The 20,457-nt window shown below is 47.6% G+C and overlaps 1 protein-coding gene across 1 annotated transcript in view; it reads left to right on the top strand.

Annotated features, from left to right (window-relative positions):
- Positions 1–2,188: 2,188 nt before the first annotated feature.
- Positions 2,189–20,457, top strand: part of RNLS (renalase, FAD dependent amine oxidase) — a gene marked incomplete at its 5' end in the record, with an annotated part of 72,246 nt that continues 53,977 nt past the window's right edge. The window contains 4 exons of the mRNA XM_084264869.1: positions 2,189–2,300; positions 2,422–2,527; positions 3,372–3,514; positions 4,993–5,151. Of these exons, the coding sequence (XP_084120995.1) occupies positions 2,189–2,300; positions 2,422–2,527; positions 3,372–3,514; positions 4,993–5,151 (520 nt within the window). The remainder of the gene's footprint in view (positions 2,301–2,421; positions 2,528–3,371; positions 3,515–4,992; positions 5,152–20,457) is intronic.

Here is a 20,457-nt window from a genome sequence, read left to right as displayed (position 1 = left end):
AGCCCCTCTTTTGATTTGGATTTTGCACATTGTGTACCAGAATCAGATGCTGGGCTGCCTTTCTTGTAATTACTTTTCAGGATTTTTTTTCTTTCTTGATTCCTCCTTTTTGGCTTCCCAGTTGTGAAAAGCGAAAGCCCCCACCCTCATTAAAAAAGCAGTTAGTTACAATTTTTATCGAATTTCAAAAACCCCACTCTGTATTGCCTCTAAGGAGATGGATTTCTGCTGGGACTGTCATTTCCTGCTGTATTTTCACTGCAGACATGTTAGATCTCTTCCCAATCCACACTGGTAGTCTTAATGGTCCAGGGGTAACAGTGCCAGCTCCAAGACAGGAATAGCGAATTTTGCCTCCAATGAAGCCAGGAATCCTGAGTTATGAGGGGGTCCAGGCTGCCAGGTCTCAGTGGAACCAGAGGCACTATAAAGCTAACTCCATGGGAGAGGCTACATGGGATCTGCTGTGTGTCAGAGACCAGATTACAGAGGTGTCAGTCCTAATGAAATCCGGTTTCCTCATCTGCGTTTGCCACGCTTTGCAAATTAATGTGGCTGATGAAGGAAAAAGAAATAATTAAAAAAAACCCCAAGAAACAGCCCAGAAAAAAGGAAAGAGGGGAAAGAGAAAAAAAAAAAAAAGAGAAAAAGAAAAAAAAAAGACAGAAACGTAAAGAAAAAAGGGAGGGAAAAAGGAATAAGAAAGGAAATAAAGGGCCAGCCAGGAATAGTGTAAGGGCTCCTCTCCCCACACTGCCACAGCTCCCATTAAAAGCAGAACATTTTAACCGCCTGCATTTGGGTGCTCCAAATAATGAGAGATCTCAAGACCCTTTAAGCTTAGCATGAACCGTACAAGCCACATCACCACAGTGTGCCAAAGCCCAAACCAGCCATGTTACAGATGCCTCTTCATCACGTTGACAATTTCCCAGTACAAAAACCTCTGTTGCATCAAGGCCCAGAAGTAAACCAAGGGGGTTCCACTGTGGAGTCACTCTGTGGTGAACCAGGTGCCTTGCCTGGGGGAGCAGAAGGGCAGCATCCTGGGCATCAGCCAGGCAGTCTGCTCCACCACTCCAGGCGGCTGTTGGCACCTTCCTGTTCTTCACGTTGTAGAATGGTGGATCCACGGGAAGCGATGGAAAGGGAGGGTTTTGCAAAGGGGAGATGTTGCTACAGTGCAATAAAATATGTACCATGCAGGAGCAACCGCTCTTCTGTGGGAATTGGGGTGGGGGGAGGAAATAAAATTGGAAAGGTTTTCTACAAAGAAGAGAAATTTTATTAACAGTTGTGTTGTTCTTGTGCTGCAATTTAATGCGCAAATTAAATTGGTAAATTTATTTTAAATCAGACACTGCAGACAATTTGATCAACTTTGTTGATCAAAGGCAAAACTTTAGCTGCCCTGGTCTAGTGCTGGTAGATCATCCTGCTTCAAGGCGGTGGCTGGACCACAGACCTCCAGAGGTCCCTTCCAACCAGCGCTGCTGTGGCTTGTGGTTATGCTTCACGCAAGCAATAGACTTTCCTTCAGCTGGAAGACTCTCCTTCATCAGGAAAGCCTTCAGAAGCAAGTTCCTGAAAACAAGACCCATCTGGAGGGTCGCTCTAGCACAACACGATGAGAACTTGCCATCAGCTGGGGAGGGGGAGGGCTGCCGTGCCCACCTCTGCCACGCATGTCCCTCAGCAGGGGCTCGGCTCCGCGCTGGGGCTGTGACCGAGCTAAGTAGGGCTGGAGCGGGAGGGGCGCCCCGGGCAGCGCGGGGTGCAGGGGCCGAGGGGGATCCCGCGGGTGGGTGTGAGCACAAGGGTGGGCATGGGCGGGCCTGTGTGTGCGTGTGCCCGCGCGTGCGTGCCCGAGGCTGTGCGCAGGGGCGGGCACGAGTATGCGTGCGTGTCTGTGCATGTGCGTGCACGGGTCTCCACGCAGGGGTGGGCAGGGATGTGCGTGCGTGGGCATGCGTGTGCGCGCAGGGAGCCTGCGGGGCTGTGGGTGCGGGGCGAGGGGTGGCGCGGGCGGTTGCCTGCGGGGCTGGGCTGGGGGTGGGGAGGGTTGCGGGCTCATGCGCCTCCCCGTCCCCGTCCCTCGCGTGGGCGGGGCGCGTCGCCTCGGGGGCGTGTCCGCGCGGGGTTTGACGTAGGCAGCCCCGCCCCGCGAGGGGGCGTGACGTGGCGGGTCATGGCGCGCGTGCTGGTGGTGGGCGCGGGGTTAACGGGCGGCGCCTGTGCGGCGCTGCTGCGGGGAGCGGTGCGGGGACGCATCGTCGTCTGGGACAAGGCTCGCGGCGCAGGTGGGCCCGGTAACCGGGGGGACGGGGGACGGGCAGGGACGCGTGGCGTGGCGTGGCGTGGCGTGGCGTGGCGCGGCGTGGCGTGGCGTGGCGGGACGGTCTCTGACTGGCTGCCGCGCAGGGGGCCGCATGAGCACGAGCCGCAGCGTGCGGGACGCCGCGTGTACCGCCGACCTGGGCGCGCAGTACATCACCTTGGAGCCGGAGAGCGCGGGGCCGCGCCGCAGGTGAGCCCCGCCCCCAGCCCCGCCCCCGCGGCTCGGCCCTCTTTCGAGGAGTCCCGCGCCCCTCGGGATCCCTGAGCGCTGGGCGGGTGGCGGGGAGCCGGGGGGACGCGTGGCGGAGCAGGGGCGGCTGGCTGGGGGCGGGAGGAGGGGTGTGCAGAGATGGGCAGCGTGCGCGGGAGCCAGGGCAGGGGCCGGCGCGTGCCCACCCGCCGGCGTGTTCTTGCGTGGCGCGGTGCCGATGCGGTGGAGTAACTCCCTTACGCGCCCCTCTGCAGGCGGCCCCGGAACCTTCGGGTCACGGCGCTGACGGTCCCTGTTACCGACACGGTGGGTCGCCTTGGTCAGCCCCCCGGTAAAACAGGGCGGGAGCTTGGCTTTTGGTAGCTGCGGTTCGTGTTTGGGCACAGCCGGGCTTGAAACCGGTGGCTTGAGGACATGGAGAGCTGTCCCCTCGGCTCAAGTTCGGCTGGGCTGGACCACAGCTATGGGACAGGAGGGTGCAGAGAGGTGGGAGACGGTCTCTTCAGCCAGGAGATAGGACAAGGGGAAATGACCTCAAGCTGCACCAGGGCAGGTTCAGATCAGATGTTGGGAGAAAGTTTTTCACTGAAAGAGTTGTCAGGGCCTGGAACAGGGAGGGGGCTGAGTCACCATCCTTGGATGTGTTTAACAGAGGGGTAGATGAGGTACTTAGAGATACGGTTTAGCATATGGTTGGACTGGATGATCTTAAAGGTCTTTTCTAACCTTGTGGTTCTGTGACTTTGGTCACCGAGGATAACGACAGCAGCTGTCTGTATTTGAGCACTGTGTTTCCATCTCTGTGCTGTTTGCTTCCTTTAAGCTTCTACGAGGAGCTCCTGTCTCACGGCATCCTGAAACCGCTGACAGCGCCTGTCGAAGGGATGGTCGTGAAAGAAGGCTCACACAATTATGTGGCACCCCAGGGCATCTCCTCAGTTGTCAAGCATTACTTAAAGCAGTCAGGTAAGTGTTTAGGCGCCATTGTGTGATGTGAAAGGCTGTGATGCTGGCATTTTGTGATGGTATCTTCTCCAGTTTTGGTCCCCGCTGAGTATGTTCAAGTGTGTCTTCAGGTAGCTTAGGTGGGTAAACATGTCTGCAAGGCAGGCAGACTCCTCACAGTCCTGCAGGCTTCTCCCCGACTTCAGCTGCGCTGCTGGCCTACAGAAATCCCTGCGCGGGTGTCATGCCCACCGGGTCAGTTGCTGAGCTGCTGGTCACACCGTTGTTGTTAGCGTGTGTAGGTCGGACCTGATGGTGATAGGACATAGGACAAGGGGGAATGGCCTCAAGCTGCGCCAGGGCAGAGTCAGGTCAGATGTTAGGAAAAAGTTCTTCCCTGAAAGAGTTGCCAGGGCCTGGAACAGGCTGCCCAGGGAGGGGGTTGAGTCATCGACCCTGGATGTGCTTAAAAAAAGGGTAGATGAGGTGCTCAGGGATATGGTTTAGCATAGGACAGGAACAGTTAGACTTTATGATCCTAAAGGTCTTTTCCAACGTAGGGTTCTGTGATTCTGTGATGAGGACAGAGATAATGAGGCAAGAGTGAGATTATGATCAAGAAAAAAAATCAAGTTGCAGCTTGAATGAAGCAAGTGTTGGGGTGTTTTTTCCTGTCTCTGTACTTAACTGTGCTGGTCAACCAAGCAGCTGGGCTGAGCTCTGTCCTGCGTATTGCAGAAATGCCTGTGCAGTGTGTGAGCCTGCGATGCTGAATGCCCTTCAGAAAAGACCGAAGATCACCTCCTAGTTTAAGCTCTGTAACCACTGCGTTGGGTGTGAGGTGGCAGAGCTGCATAGTGACATTAATTTAACTCTGTTTTCAGAATGATCAGTTTAGTGTTAACAGTTTGGTGGCATTTTTCTGGCTTGAAAAATGTTAGCTTTGTGAGCAGTCAGGCTTTGCTCCTTTCATGTGATCTGGTTTTGACTTCTTTTTTTAATTATCTTTCTATTTAGATCCTAATCTCACAAATAATTAACTACATTCCCATCCTCTTATATATGAGAGATGCTAAGAGGGGCATCGCTTTCTTTTTCAGCTCCCAGGGGTGCACTTTGATTGCTTAACCTGTGCTGCCTCTTGCAGTCACTGGATTTTTGTCTGAACTGGTTCAGATCGCTAAAGCCACAGTAAACTAACCTGACAAAGAGAGCAACTCATGGCTTGTCACCTGTTTACTGCACTTAGTTGTGTTGGAGAGAAAACCCAAGAGTACCATTACCAGGGAAGCTGTGGGATCTTTTCAGCTGATGCAGGTCCCTTCTTTTGGTGTCATGAACTGTCTGTTTAATGGATTCAACCTCATTTGTAGAATTTTGCCCTGAAACCGTGTGCTTTGCTGTTTGCAAGCCATCCAGTTGCTAAGGGGAAACTACTCAGCTGTTTTCTCAGTGGGATTCACTGTTACCTGTACTAAACAGCTTCTCTTTCCAAGCAGGGGCAGATGTCTTCTACGAGCGGCATGTAACTCACATCTGTCTCCGAGGTGGGAAGTGGGAAGTCTCCAGGAAAACGGGACCGCCAGAACAGTTTGATATAGTTATTCTCACAATGCCTGTTCCACAGATTCTTCAGCTGCAAGGTGACATTGTAAACAGTAAGTTCATACCTCAGAACCGTCAGGGTGTTTCAGCGAGACTAAAACCGTATGAGCTGTGGAGAGGAGGAAGCCCAGATCAGAACTCTTTGGTCTCTGATTTGTAAGATGAAGGCCTCAGGCCCTCCAGCTTGTTGGTTGTTTTCAGCTGTATTCCCCAAACCCCAGTAAATCTCAGTTATCCTCTGGCAAATTACTGGGGTGATTTAATGCATTACAAGTGCTGTAGAGGCTTGGAAGGAGCAGCTCAGTACTGAGAAAGAAGTGTAAGTTCAGGTCTGGACAGGTTTACCAGCTTAGGCATGTCATCTTGGGTGTGAGGCTTGGAGGACCAGCCTTTCTCTGAAGTCAGGCTGGCAAATCCTGCTCACCCACGCCGTACACAGTCAACATCCAACCTTGGTGGGCTCCCAGCTGCATTGTTAGAGAAGGGCTGGTTAGCTGAGGTGCTTCTGAGCCCCTGAGCACATCTGATGTATTTGCCATCAGGCTCTAGCCACTGTGAGGATTTCCAGGACAGAGTTGTTTTCCTTCTTAGCTGGGGGTGAGGGGGGTGTGTGTGCGTTCCTCACACTCTTTCCCTATTCCAGTGTGGGGTCAGTCCTTCATGGCTCCACAGGAGAGAGTCCTTCATGAACTTCTCCAATGTGAGTCCTGTCTCATGGGGCTTCAGCTCCTCGTCAGTTGCCCCAGCATGGATGCCTTTTGTGGAGTGCCAGCCTTCAGGCTCAGACTGCTCCAGCCTGGTCCCCCACACAGTCACAAGTCTCCCAGAAAACCTGCTCCAGCATGGGTTGGTCTCTCCACAGGCTGCAGGTTTTGCTGCCAGAAGCTTGCTCCGATATGGGCTTCCCATGGGGTCACAGTGTCCTTCAGGTGCCTCCACCCGCTCCAGCGTGGGGTCCTCCAGAGGGTGCAGGTGGGGTCTCTGTTCCCCATCATCTTCCATGGGCTGCAGGTGGGGTCTCTGCTCCCCATCATCTTCCATGGGCTGCAGGGAGACACCTGCTCCCCAATGGTCTTCTCCACAGGCTGCAGGAAAATCTCTGTCTGTCTGGTGCCTGGGGCGCCTCCTCCCCAACTTCTTCACTGACCTTGATGCCTACATAGTTCCTCACATCTTCTCACTCCCTTCTCTGGTGGCAAAAAGTGGCTGCTTGTGTTTTATTTCTCCTAAATGTGAGCAGTCATCTTCTCCTGTCCGTGCTGACATTGTCCTGCTTCTCCCTCCTCTGTCAGCACCAGTGTGTGGGCACCATGCTGGCAGTCCCCTCTGCTCCCTGTTTTGACCCAACCCCCGAAATTTGTTAGCTTTTCACTTCAAGGTGATGTGACGTATTGAGTGACTGCCAGGTCACTGGTGTTAGCCCACACGTATGCTGAGCCCGCTTCCTTGCCCCTAAAGCGGTTGGGTCATCTGTGTGCTCTGGCCTTCCGCATCCAGGGGCAGATTTGGTGATTCTACTGGAAAACACATTTGTGCATTTCCAGTATACAAAGGGGCGTTTCCAGCAGCTTCTGGAAGGGGAGTCTCCCGCTCCTCATCGCAGACTTTCTCCTCTGTGTCGCTCGGGGTGGGAGGGATCATTTTGCTGAACAGAGGGATGTGCAGAGTTGGAGGAAGGGGAGGGATTTCTCCTCCTAGCCACAGCAGCCCATGGGGCCAGCTCAAAGGTCGTGTGTAACTACTCAGAGGCTGCTGGCAAGGGGCCTGCAGTGAAGTGAAGCAGGATTTGGGAATGCAGCTACCTTAGCTGCTGATCTTAGAGGCCTTTATTATAGAGGAGGCAGACACTGCAGCCAAATGAAAGATGTGGCTTGGCACCTTGTGTTCTTATCAACCCTCTGCCACTGTTGTGATTGGTGCTGAACAGTGATGGTGGAGTGAGCTTTGGTCTCTTCCCCCCAAAACAACGGTTTTTTGACTGTAACTAGACTTTACTGCGCGCCCTCCTTTGCTTCAGTGTATCACCCCAGCTTGGATAGCTTCTCAGTTAGGGGCAGCTAGTTTAAAGATCTTCCATATGGTCCATGAATTCCCTCCACTGCCTTTCCCATCTGAGGCTGCTCTCTGTGATGCCTTTTCCTATGGGTTTTGCTGCATGCTGGAGATCGAGCTGCAAGCTGTGAACCTCTGCCAGCTTCCATTTTAGCCACTTAAGTACAATCGGATCCACTAGTTCAAAGCCAAATGAAGTTTTAAGTGGAATTTAATGAGGCATTGTTGCCATTAATATATAGAGGAAGGCTGTAGAATAAGCAAAGGAGCGGCTGTGTGGAGTAGGCGATGCTTTGATCCGTTGGTACACGTTGGTGTTAGCCTTTGATATTGCCGTGTAAAAGAACAGAGAAAGGCAAAATGATGAGCCAGAAGTGGTAATTCACCCCTCCAGGAACTCGCCATCTTCCTGTTTGGGCCTTGTGACTGACTCTGTCGTGCTGGTACTTGTCCTTTGCTTGAAAATACGGAACCGAATGTATTAGATCGAAGCAGCATTCCTGTGGATGATTACCATAAGCATGCAGGATGTTTCTTTAGTAACCAACCAGTTTTGATACCCATGCCCATGTTTTTGGAGATGTCTCCTGAAATTTTGGCTCCCATGTTTGTGTTTAGGTGCTTCCACACCAGCGTCCTGCACACGTGTGTGCTCCGAGTCCCTCTTTGTCGCAGACCTGGTGTGTGTGCCCACACTGGACTACACGAGTGGTTAGCTCCTGGCAATTGAGTTACCTTGATGCTGGTGCCTTTGGGTCCAGGGACTGAGCTGCTTTTTGGTTTGCAAATGTTAGCTTGTATCTTTGTTTTGGTGTCTTCAGGATGTCTTTATTTAGACACCTTCAATATCCTGTTGCAGAAATCAAATGAGAGGAGGCTTACCAATTTGAAACAGACAAAACGGGTGCCTTCGGTGAGATGACTTTCTGGTCCTTGGGTTTGTGTGCTGTCTTGAAGAATTTCCATTTGTTTACATGGTCTTCAGAGAAATAAAATTTGGGAGGGTCATTATTCCAAGAGGTTATGTTTGGCAGCAAAGTTTCCATTTCGGTACTTAAATCTCTGCAGAGAGTAAAGCTTTCCTTGAGTTGATTTATTAGTTTGTCTCTTTCCTGTTCTTTAATTCTATAGATGAGCCTGAACGTTCTCTCATTGTGAAGCTGTATAGGAGGAGGCAGAGTTAAGTGGCCTGTGGTGACCAAGAATTATAATTTTAAATGGACTGTGTGAGGAACGACCATTCCAGAATTACTTTTCTTAGGCTAAAGCCAAAACTGTACACAAACCTTTTAATATATATATGTGTATATAAAATATGTATGTGTATATATACGTGTGTGTGTATTTGCATATATATAAAGAATTCTGTTCTGTCTACTTGTGTTCTTCTGTTCTGTTTGTATTTTTCGAATGGTGCCAGCACTTATCAATTCTTAACTGAAAGGGAGCAGGGAAGGAAGTGACTTGCCTATGTCCGGTCTTTTTACATTTTTTTCCCCATCTTTTTTTCATGTTTATTCATCTTAATTTTCAACCTTTTTTCATTCCTTCTATTGCCCAAATAGACATATCAGTTATGTATTTAGCACCAGCAGAAGTGGAAGTAGCGATAATGCTGGTGGAAGTCCGAAGCTTTGAAATCTCTTAAAAAAACTCATCAAATGGGTAGTCTGTGAAACAGGCATTCCTTGGGCTCTTTGATACTTGTATCTGATGAAATCGCACCTCGCTGTTTTGATTTGGTTGGTTTCCATTCAGAAATCATTTGTGTCCTGTAAACAAGTTTCGACGGAATTGCCAAACAAAATTAAAAAAGGAATGATATAATTTTCCCCCTCTTTTGATTAATGTCTTCATTCTTCCACTGCTTTCCTTTCTTTTCCTAACATAAGTTTTTAAAGTAGTGCAGAGTCCTGCACCTGGGTGAGGGCAATCCTTGTCATCAGTACAGGCTGGGAGAGGATGTGATAGAGAGTGGCCCTGCAGAGAAGGACTTTATGGTGTTGGTGGATGAGAAGCTTGACGTGAGCCGACAATGTGCACTCCCAGCCCAGAAGGCCAACTGTATCCTGGGCTGCATCAAAAGAAACATGCAGGTCAAAGGAACCGGTTCTGCCCCTCTACTCTGCTCTCATGAGACCCCACCTGGAGTGCTGTGTCCAGTTCTGGAGTCCCCAACATAAGAAGGACATGGAACTGTTGGAATGGGTGCAGAGGAGGCCAGAAAGATGATCAGAGGGCTGGAGCACCTCTCCTATGAAGACAGGCTGAGAGAGTTGGGCTGGTTTAGCCTGGAGAAGAGAAGGCTCCAGGGAGAACTTATAGTGGCCTTCCAGTACCTGAAAGAGCTACAGGAAAGCTGGGGAGGGACTTTTTAGAAGGTCATGCAGTGATAGGACGAGGGAGAATGGTTTTAAATTGGAGAGGGGCAGTAAGGTGGTGGCTGCCCCCTCCCTGGAGCTGTTCAAGGCCATGTTGTACAGGGCCTTGAGCAGCCTGGTCTGGTGAGAGGTGTCCCTGCCCATGGCAGGGATTTGGGGCTTGATGATCTTTAATATCTCTTCCAGCCCTAACCATTCTGTGGCTCTGTAGTTGAGGAGGAGTATTGGGTTGAGGCAGAAGGAAATGGTCGAAGCACCTTGCAGCATGTGTGGCACAACAATAGGTGGCAGCAATCAAATGATGTTTAGGACATTCGGTTTAAGTAACTCAATTTAATTTAGTGCATGTATTTGTGTTTGGGCTTTACGTATTTTGTTAGCAAATGCTGTGGGTATGCAGGAGGTGAAAAGAAGAAGGATAAATGTATTCCCACGGGGTTTTTTTTGTGATGTAAATTGGGTGTCAGAAAAGGACAAATTTGCTTAAAAGCAGGATCTTTGCAAACGAAAAGATTAGATTTTGCAAGTGTTCATCATCTAATAAATAGTATTTCAGGTGTGCTGGCTGCCAGTGTGCGAAAAAGCCGAGGCTCATATACCGGCTTCCATATGATCACCAAGCAACGCGGTCATTTTATGGGCGCTTTCAAATCAGATTGGTGATCGTATTTGTTGGCTCTGTTCTTAGTAAGACTCTGGCAGCGCGGTGGTTAAAGATTGCAATAATTTGCAGTAGTTTTTATCTGTGTGTTCAGCATGTTTTCATTAAGTTGCTTCACTTGGAATTTAAAATTACAGTTCCGCATGTTTCATCCGTTAATAAAACGGGATGGCCTGGCTTTTGTTCCAAGCCTGACCTATTTATTCTCTCTCTTTTTTTTTTTTTTCCATCTGTGCAAATGTCCCACATGTTTTAAATAATACAAGCTGATGAGAAGATACAAGTAAAATAGGACTCTTATTTACGTAGCGAGTCTTTATAATGTAAATGAGGGAAGCACAACTCTGGTAGTTTGTCATCAGTCCAGAGTTCTTGCTGAGCGCTTTCTGTGTGCGTGTTTGGTTTTTGGGGGAGGACCGTGATAAAGGCTGGGTTTTGTAGTTCCCGTTCCAAGTGATTTTTAACAGGGCTTATTTGGGCTTTGAGTTTGCTTTCATTACCTAACGTATCTAAAATGTCTCGTGTAAACATGTGCAGTGATTTGTTAGTTACTTATCAGCCCTTGGGAGCCGAGGTCACATCATGCAAATATTTGTGCTTTCTGGAAATACAAGGAGTTTTTCACTTTGCGTGAGAAGAGCTGTTGGTATTAATGTGGTCCTTTTAAAAACCTGCCACTCCTTTCAGATGGAAGCATCCCAATGATGACTGAGGATGTGGTAGTGGAAGCTACGTGTTGGTGAAGCTGGGTGATTCCGCACCAATATGTGGAAGAACGTCTTCATTGTGAGGGTGATGGAGCCCTGGGACAGGCTGCCCAGGGGGGTTGTGGAGTCATCTTCTCTGGAGATGTTCAAGCCCCATCGGGACGCCTCACTGTGCGACCTGTCCTAGGGACCCTGCTTTGGCAGGGGGGTTGGACTCGATGGTCTCTGGGGGCCCCTTCCAAACCCTGTGATTCTGTTGATTCTATGATATGTTCCGATAGAAGTGTGGGGTTGATAATCCGTTGTCTGGATATCAGTGCTGCAGCAGAACCTTGGGGTGGTTTGCTCTGGGGTGAGACCCTCTGTCCTTGCCCATGGGAAGGGCTGTTCGCGTGATGCTGCTGGACAGAATACAGCTCTCCTTCTCTGTACCTTAACAGCTAACGGCAAGCAGTTCTCTTGTTTTGCTCCTGGCTGCAAATTCCGCTTGTGGCTCATAGAATCAGTAAGGTTGTAAAAGACTTCCAAGATCATCTAGTCTAAACATCCTTCTACTACCCATATTACTCACTGAACCATGTCCCTGAGTACCCTGTCCAACCTTTCCTTGAACACCCTGAGGGACGGTGACTCTACCACCTCCCTGGGAAGTTACTTCTGACATCTGACAGATGTAATTCAGACAGATCTGGCTATCTGTAATTGCTCTAACCTGGGCATGCTTCCCTTCCTGTCCCTGCTTCCTGTGCTGATTGGCAGAGTGCTTCAATACTGGGGGGGCCTGAACACAGAACTTCATTTAATGCTGTTTACCCTCTTTATGTCGTTCTGGCAGCAGATCTCAAAATAGGGAATGGGACCCCCAAAATTCTGGATCAGCTAAACACAAGCCCATGTGCGTATGCGCGCATTCTCTTTTATTTCATTTTTCTAAATAATAAAGGTGATGGTATTTGAACACAGGACATACTTGGAACAGAACAAATAAATGCTCTAAAATTTGTTTATCTCAGCAATAAACAGATACCTCTCGGTTTTTCCCGGCAGCAGCCAGTCTTTGGTACTCGCCAGGGATTGTGTTCAGCTACAGAAGTCTTTCCCAGGCTGCTCTTTGCCATGAGCCTGAAGGAATAAAAGAGGACAAAGTCCCTACCAAAAAATGTGACCAAACTGAGCAATTCTGAAACTTCCTTGTCTCGTGGGATGCGTTTAGTGAGTTGATGGTTTCTGTGATGTGAGGAGCTTGGGGGGGGTCTGCTAACAAGAACTTATTCTTCATTATGTCTAGAAAGTTTTTATATCAGACTTGACTTTTTTTAGATCCAGAATCTAATTGGGAAACAATGATAATGTATATTTTGCCTTTCCTTCTGTGTAAAATCCTTTATGTTTGAAGTTCTGCTCTTGCACTGGGTTGGGGGGCAGGTGGGGGAAACACCCTTAGAAAAGCTCTCCCTCCTTTCCCGTTACCACACCTGTTCAGCAAACTTGGGGGAGAGATGTGTGAAGGTGACCAGAGGCCAACTTTGAATTTACGGCCTTTGTTTTGATGTAAAATCTGCAGCTCAGGGTATTGCTTTTACAGAGTTGAAAACCTTTGAAAAGCCTGGTGCAGGTTTGCAAGCAGTCTTCACGTTTAATTGCTTGCTTTGGGATTTTTTTTTTTTTTAATTAGTCCTGCAATCAAATAAGCAGACAGAAGTCTTCACCAGACCACAGTTGTGGGGGTTTTTTTAACGCTGTGTGCATTTTAATGCATTCTTGTAGCTTAGTGCCTCTAGAAGGGATGGGTTTTCCTGAGTTTCTAGGGCATTTTAAGAGTTGCTGGCCACTCGTGCGACTGTAATTGAGACTGTTCTTTATAAAGATCATCTTTGCCTCCCAGAGATACGTCTGCAAACTTTTCAAGTTTTTTTTTTTTCTGTCCACGTCTAGAGGAGTGTAGGGGAAAAAAAACCCTGTAAACTGAGCGAGCTTGTGGCTCCATTGAGTCAAATGGAAAGTTTGCATCGAGCTTGCAGTCAGCTTTTCCCACTTGGTGTTGTGATTTCCAGCAATGCTTGGTATGCTCTTGTGTTAACCCCCCAGCCCCCTCCCCAGGAATAACTTGTCCTCTGGCACTTTTTGTAGAAACTGAGTCCTGTTCCTCTTCCTGTGCCATCAGGCGAGATGATACAGATGGTAGAGAAGCATTGCGATGCATGTTGTCAGCCTTCAAGAGATGGGTCAGCTCACTGATGTGGCTGACAACTGATGGAACTGCAGAACGATGGGGGTTGTCAGGGACCTTTGGAGATCAACCCCTTGCCAAAGCAGGTTCACCTTGAGCAGGTCGCACAGGATCAGGTCCAGGATCGCAGGTTTGGGAGTCCCCACCCTCTCTGGGAAGCCTGTCTTAGGGTTGGCACCCACAGAGTGAAGAAGTTTTTCCTCATGTTGAGATGGACCTTCCTGTGTTCCAGTTTGTGCCCGTTGCCTTGTCTCTTCTTTCAGTGACTAGCCTAGTCCTTGTCTCATTTCAAGACAGAATCTGCCTCTGTAACCCAGTATTTCCGAAGTTACTCATGGGTACCTCTTCCTTCAGACTTACTGTTATTTCCAGTACTGTGTAACGTGAGTTGTCTTTAAGAGTTTGCTAACATTGGTGGTAGGTTTGACGGAATGAGCTCTGTTCCAAGACTTGTAATCACAAGACCTGCTCTGCTGCTCTGACCCACGCGAGTTTCCCAGATGACCGTGGGTGCTCACATGGTTGTGCCTACATCAGATGACTGGGAGCAGAGCTTGGAGTCTGTCTGAATGAGCGTGCTGTATCGGGTGGCGTGCCTGGAGGTAAGGTCTTGCGTTGGTCATGTACCTTAATAGTTTGTTTGAAAGCCATAAATATTGTCTGAGCTTTCTAATGAAAGTCACATGTGAGACTTCCTAAAGGTCTTTGGGTCTTGAGCTCATTTATCTGAGTTTCTGTTTTCTTTAGCAGCTGTTTTAGTATCTGCCAGCAGATCTTCAGCTAGCGGTGTTTTGATGGGTTGGGAATTTTGTCACATGTGGTTAGCAGAGCAACTTTTAAGTACTGCTTTGAGTTTTGGATTTCTTTTTAAAATTTATATCGTTTGTAATGGCTGCGCTACCTAATGAAAGTATAGTGATTGGATGTAGTGAAGCTCAAACATCTCCTGTTTTCCCCACAGGTATTTTGGGCTTTGCTTATTTTGTTGTCTGAGTACTGAAACTATGAGAATCATCAAATGATTAAGATTGGGAAAGACCTCCAAGATCATCTAGTCCAACTATGCCCCTGCCACCCATGTTACTCTCTAAACCATGTCCCTCAGTACCTCATTTAACCTTTCCTTGAACACCCTAAGGGACGGTGACCACCTCCATGGGCAACCCCATGTGAACTGCATGAAGTTCAAAAAGGTCAAGTGTGAAGTCCTCCACGTGGGTTGGTGCAGTCCCAAGCACAGCTATGGGTGGGTGGAGAACAGATGGAGAGCAGCCCTGAAGAGGACATGGGAGTGTTGGTTGAGGTAAAGCTCAACAGGACCCAGCTATTTGTTCTGGCGGCCCAGAAAGCCAACAGTGTCCTGGGCTGCAGCGTGAACAGCATGTTGAGGGAGGGGATTCTGCCCTCTCTGGGGACATCCCTCGTGGACATCCCCCCACACCCCACCCCAAGCAGGAAGGACGCGCTGCTTTTGGAACAAGTCCAGACGAGGCTATGGGAATGATCCAAGGGCTGGAGCACCTCTGCTTTGGAGACAGGCTGGGAGGGCTGGGTTGGTTCAGCCTGGAGAAGAGAAGGCTACCTCTGGGGAAACATCCAAGCCCCTTCCAGTCCCTTGGGGGCCTCCAGGAAAGCTGGAGAGGGGCTAGTGCCAAGGGCAGGGAGGGACAGGACAAGGGAATGGCCTTCAGCTGCAGGAGGGCAGCTGGAGAGGAGCTGGGAGGCAGAAATCCTTCCCAGGGAGGGTGGGTCCCAGAAGCTATGGCTGCCCTTGGATCCTTTTAAACTTTTAAAAGTACCTTGTGTTTGAGAGGTGGTGAGAATTTGTGAGTTTTTATATGCAGGAGACATTTCTTCACCTCTATATTGTTAACACTTTATGCACACTAGCTGTTGCCAAGTATTTTTGTAAGGCATGGCATAATAGGTGACTTCAGATGTCAGCGTAAGCCTGTTTGCATCACGCTGGCACGGCAGGACCCTGGAAGGTTGGGGTAAGTTAGAATAATAAATCACCTATCCGCGGTGCTGTCAAAAATCCTTCCAGGAAGGCATTCTAGTCTTAATTAAGACTCATTTTGCTTAAAATACTGTGAGAGGCCATAATTTCAGCACGCAAAAGAGGGGAGCACTCTTTAAACTTCAGATCCTCTCAAAGTGTTGCCCCTTTGTTCTTTAGAAGCACATGTGGTTTTCCTGGCGCTCTCTGATGGTGACAGTCACAGTGCCCTGTTTTCCGCCTCAGACACCGTGGAAGCAGCAGCAACACCATCAGGTATTTGAAAAATAAATGTAACACATCACTTGGTTTTTTTTTTTTCCTTTTCTTCTTCTTCTTTTTATTTTAAACCCTTAGGAGGTGGTAAAATGCTGAAGTAATCCCACAGGGAGGAAAACTGCCAGTTCCCTGTGCACAACTTCGGTTCGGGGTTTGCTAGGGAGGATGGTTAGCTTTCGCATCTCGTGGGTGCTCCAAAGTGCTGTGGGAGCCTGGGGTTTTGGAGCCAGGTCGAAGTGAGGTGCTCAGGTGGCTTGCTGGCCTCAACTGAGGTTTATCTCACTACCAGTTTGAAGGGGTTTGGCTTTGTGGGTTTGTTTGTTTTTGTTTTTTTTAAGACCTCCTGAATCTGGCAGTGAAACTGTGCTCCTGAGATGAGTGTGTTTGTAAGCAAGGAATCATCCAATCATTAAAGCTGGAAAAGATCTCTAAGATCATCTAGTCCAACCATCCCCCTACCACCCATATTGCTCACTAAACCATGTCCCTAAACACCACATCCAGCCTTTCCTTGGACATCCCAAGGGTTGGTGACTCCACCACCTCCCTGAGCAACTCCTTCCAATGCCCAGCTGCTCTTTTGGAGAATAAATTTCTCCTCACTTCTAACCAATTCTATTCCCCAGTTTCATCTCCCAGTGAGATACATGCTAGGTTGGTTTCTTTTAAATTAGCCCTTGGGAGGGTTTCTCTCACGTAGCATTGGGGTAAATGTTATCTTAATTCTTTTTTGTTCTGTGCATCACCCTGGTGGTACCAGTATTTCGCTGTGAAGTCCTGTAATACCAGATATTTTAACAGTTTGTGGGGTTTAAGGCTTGATTTTCAGTGAGTACCTGCATTTTCTTTTTAAATGGTATTTGCAGGGTGACAAAGTCTAGGCAGCATTTGATGGGATTGGTGTTTCTGCCTTTTTTGCCCTGTCACATTTAGCCACTACACTTGACAGTCACCACTCATAGTTGAAAAAGGTGTAATCAATTTTCCAAGAAATGGTTTGTGGCAGGAGGAGGGGGAGAGTTTGCCTTTCCAGTTCAGCATTTGGTATGATGTACTAAAGGCACGGAACGTAATTTATTTATTAGTGTATTTATTTATTTTCCACCTAGTACCTTATTTTTTTCATCTGTGCTCTGGTAGGTTGCAGCTGATCTGTCAGTAACTTTCAAGGAACCGATTTTCTGTCTGCACTGCGTTACGTTTTGAGTATTAATATTTCATAACAGTGGTCTGTCTTCTTACAAGTGGGGGAAAAAAACCTGGGGAAGCAGGTTTTTAAGTTGCTTACTGGGTTGTATGTTTAAAATGGTTTAAAATTGCATGACATTCATGCTCTTAACTTGCGAAAGTCGGATAAATTATAGCGGAGAGAGGCCGTTTGCAATCAGGTACGGCTTGCTTAATTCATCTGTGCTCTTGGAACACGTGCTGTGCATACTTGGTTGCATGTCTAAATCCTTTGAAAAGCCTGAGATGAGAGACAGGATGTAAGAGGAAAGAATGTGTGATAAAACAAAAGTAAAAAGCAGGGAAGACACCCAGAACGTGTGATATAGCTGAAGCCACATGAAATAACCTACTGGTTGCGAGTGAAGTCTTACAAATGTGTTCAGCTTTTAATTTACTTTTTTTTTTTAGCTATTTTGTGCTCTTTTTTCTGTTAGCAGTTACATTTTAGGTGCATCTGAATGCTGAGTGAGTAAGTTGATTAAAAAACCCCCAAGCAACGCCTCTCCCCCCTCCCCACTTTTAATTAATGGCACAATAGTCTTAACAGCAAATGTTGTCAGAGCATGGATCTGTGAACTCTCTGGTGCCAGTGTGGTTTGCACGGTGGCGCCGATGTCAGCTTTGAGGAAAGCTTAACTTCTCTTTCTTGGTGTCTCAGCCCATGCAAATGGAGGTTAGTGCTCACCCCACAGATAAACACTGAGGGTAGGGGAAGAAGGTCTGACTGAGACTCAATTTTGAGACAAGATAAGCCTGTCTGGTGCCTCTCTACTCTCTAGCTCTGCTAATGAACTCAGTGGTGAACCACGGTAAAGAACACGGAGATCACAGACTGGTTTGCATCAGAAGGGACCTCAAAGATCATCTAGTGCCAATCCCCCTGCCATGGGTGGGGAAACCCTCCACTAGCCCATGTTGCCCAAATACCCATCTACCCTGGCCTTGACCACTGCCAGGGAGGGGGCAGCCACAGCTTTTCAAATATGATGAAGAGTGATTTAGCAGTTTCATCTGCTGGTACCCTCAGGACCCACAGATGCATCTCATCAGGTCACATGGACTTGTGCACCTTCAGGTTCCTTAGGTGGTCTTGAACCTAGTCTTCTGCAGTGGGCAGTTCTTCATTTGTTCAGTCCCTGCCTTTGCCTTTTGGAGATGTAGCATAACATTGACTAAAGCACACAGCATTGGCTGAACATGCTTGTATTAATGTACAGCAGCACTTCCCCATGTATGATGCTGCAGCTGTAACTAATTTTTCCATTGTTACACGACTACAAGCATATAAAAACCCATCGCTCTAATTGTTACCCTTTAATTAACTGGTGAGGTGTAAAAAGGTGGGGGAAAATAATTACTGCAGTGATAACTTTCTAGCCAGCTTCCTATGCCTGCGCATTATCTAGGACTAGCCAAGGAAAGAAAACCGCTCACCAGAGAGATCGCTGTGTAACTCAGAATGGGAAATTAAATAGCTTGATAGTACACCAAGAGGAGTTAGGGCATTCCCCCTTTGGTATGTGTCGCTGAATGAAATTGCGATACAAGAAAGAAAAGAGGTTGGTTTGTCTTTGTCTGGCATGTTCTGTGGTAGCCTGCCTCCTTTGTCACCAAAGCACGTATTTTAGAAGAAAATAAGGAAGGAAAAAGAAAAGGGAAATATTTCAATTGCACGTCAGAGATGTATTTTGCAAAGCATTGCAGTGAATAATACAAAAAAAATGTTAATTGGCCTTTTTAATTGGTTTTGATTAGGTTTCATAGTGGTTTTTTTTTTTTTTTTTTGAGGAGTGCTACACAGTGTGTCGCTGAAGTTTCCCACTGGTAGGACAAACTGCAGGGCTTTCAAGCCAACTCGAGGATAAATCTGGTGTTAATTCGGTTACTTTTACTGGCACAGTGCGCTGGGGCTTTTTTCCCCTCCCCATCATCAGGAGGTGAGCACTCTGAAAGTCTGTCCGGAGCAGATGCTGAGACCATCAGGTGTCTGTCACAGGTACCGGTTAATTCACAATGGCTTCAAGTCGGAAAATAACCCAGGAGACCAAATCGTATAGTTCGTGTTCAAACAAAGTGTCTCACATATTGCCCTCCAGGGAAATGATCCTGTTATTGATTAGTTTCTTTGCATTGAGGTCTGCCCCTGCCCTTCCTGCAACATGCGGCAGAAGGGGGAAGAGATGAAGAATCTCCTCTGAGGAGCGTACGGTTTCACAGCCGTGAGGTTCGTAGGCAGGGCTGGCTTGCGTACAGCGCTCCCCCTTTAGTATGTGTCGCTGAAAGAAGTCGTGATACAAGAAGCAAGGTTGGTTTATCTTTGTCCAGCATGTTCTGTGATAGCCTGCCTTTGTCACCAAAGCACATATTTTAAAAGAAAATAAGGAAGGGAAATTTTATTGCTCTGCAAGCAATAAACTTCTGCTACCTGCACTCACGTTTTTAGGTAAAGCAAAAATAAAAGTGCATAGAAGTAGATGGAACTCGATCAAGCAGTGTTACTTCGGGAGGATGGGGCAAATTAACTGCTGTACAGTGGAAACAAACTTCTTAACTGCAGACATACTTCTCTGCATGCCAGCAGGCTCTTTCTATGCGCAGAATAATGCCATGTTTCCATCAGAAAACTCACTGACAATAGATGGGATGGGGGGGCTTGGAGGAGAAGGGAGAGTGGCAGGAGTGCAAATGCCACGGTGTGTGCATGGACAGTGAAATCTGTCCTTAAGTGAACGTATTGCTTGGGGTTGGGTTTTCTTCTGCTGCGTGATGTTTGAGTACTAAACTAAAAAATAAACAAAATACAGTAAATAATAAAATAAATAAATTACAATAATTAAACAAAAATGAATAATAAATAAACTGCAGCCTCTTGGCCTGATTACATCCAAATGACTGATAGCATCTCTCGTTGCTGTTAAAACAAGTGTTGGGGTTGTTAGGGCTGGGTTAGGGTTTTTTTTAATTTTTTAATTTGATGATTTAAAAACTACTTGGTGTTCATGTTCCCTTTTCTGCATTCTTTAACTTGTTCATCTGCGACAGCTATGATGGAAAAAGGGAAGTACAGATCTTTCAGATGCAGATGTTAGTCTTAAACTTGACAGCATATTATTACAGTGACGGTTGCACGCTGTTGGATCGTAGTGGTAGCACAGGCTCTATCATGTACCCCTGTCCTCCACAGATTGTTCTTTTTTAATTTTAATTTATGAATACAGGCATTGCTGATTCATTAAAAGTGAGTAGAAAGAAATGGAAAGCTCCCAGCTATAAGCATCTCGGTTTTATTTCTTTCCTGCAAATTTCTACATTTCTGTTGACTCCTTTTCCATGCCTACAGGCATGAGTCTTATCCTGGTCTTGCTGGCTCATGTGGAACAGGGTCACGATTTACTGTCTCTGTGAAGGTGGGGACTTTCTGTGGTACATCCCCATGAAGGCAAATGGAACTATGGTCACATTCCAGACAGCAGATTCTTGCTGCTTCCCATGCAGTGGGGACTCTATTTCTGCATGAAGACAAAAGCCTTTGTTCTGCTGAGTCACACTCCACAACAATAGCTACAGAAAAGTTGGTACACTTTGTTTCTAGTTCCAGTTTTGACTCTGTACTTGCTTCTCGCTTCCTCCCCCCGCCTTTTTTTTTCTCTTTTTAATGCTAGAGTTGCAGTATCATCCAGCATGCACCTTCCTGCACGTATTTAATGAGCTCAGTTATTACTGTTCTGCCTTTTGGTTGCAGAAATCGTCCGTCACACCGTCTGCAGGTTTTGTCTGCTTCACTTAAATCCGCTTTATAAAAGAGGGAAGTGGAAGGTGG

This window comes from Gallinula chloropus (genome assembly GCF_964237585.1).
Source record: "Gallinula chloropus genome assembly, chromosome: 5".
In the NCBI taxonomy this organism is placed as follows: Eukaryota; Metazoa; Chordata; class Aves; order Gruiformes; family Rallidae; genus Gallinula; species Gallinula chloropus.
This window is presented reverse-complemented; position numbering and strand designations above follow the sequence as displayed.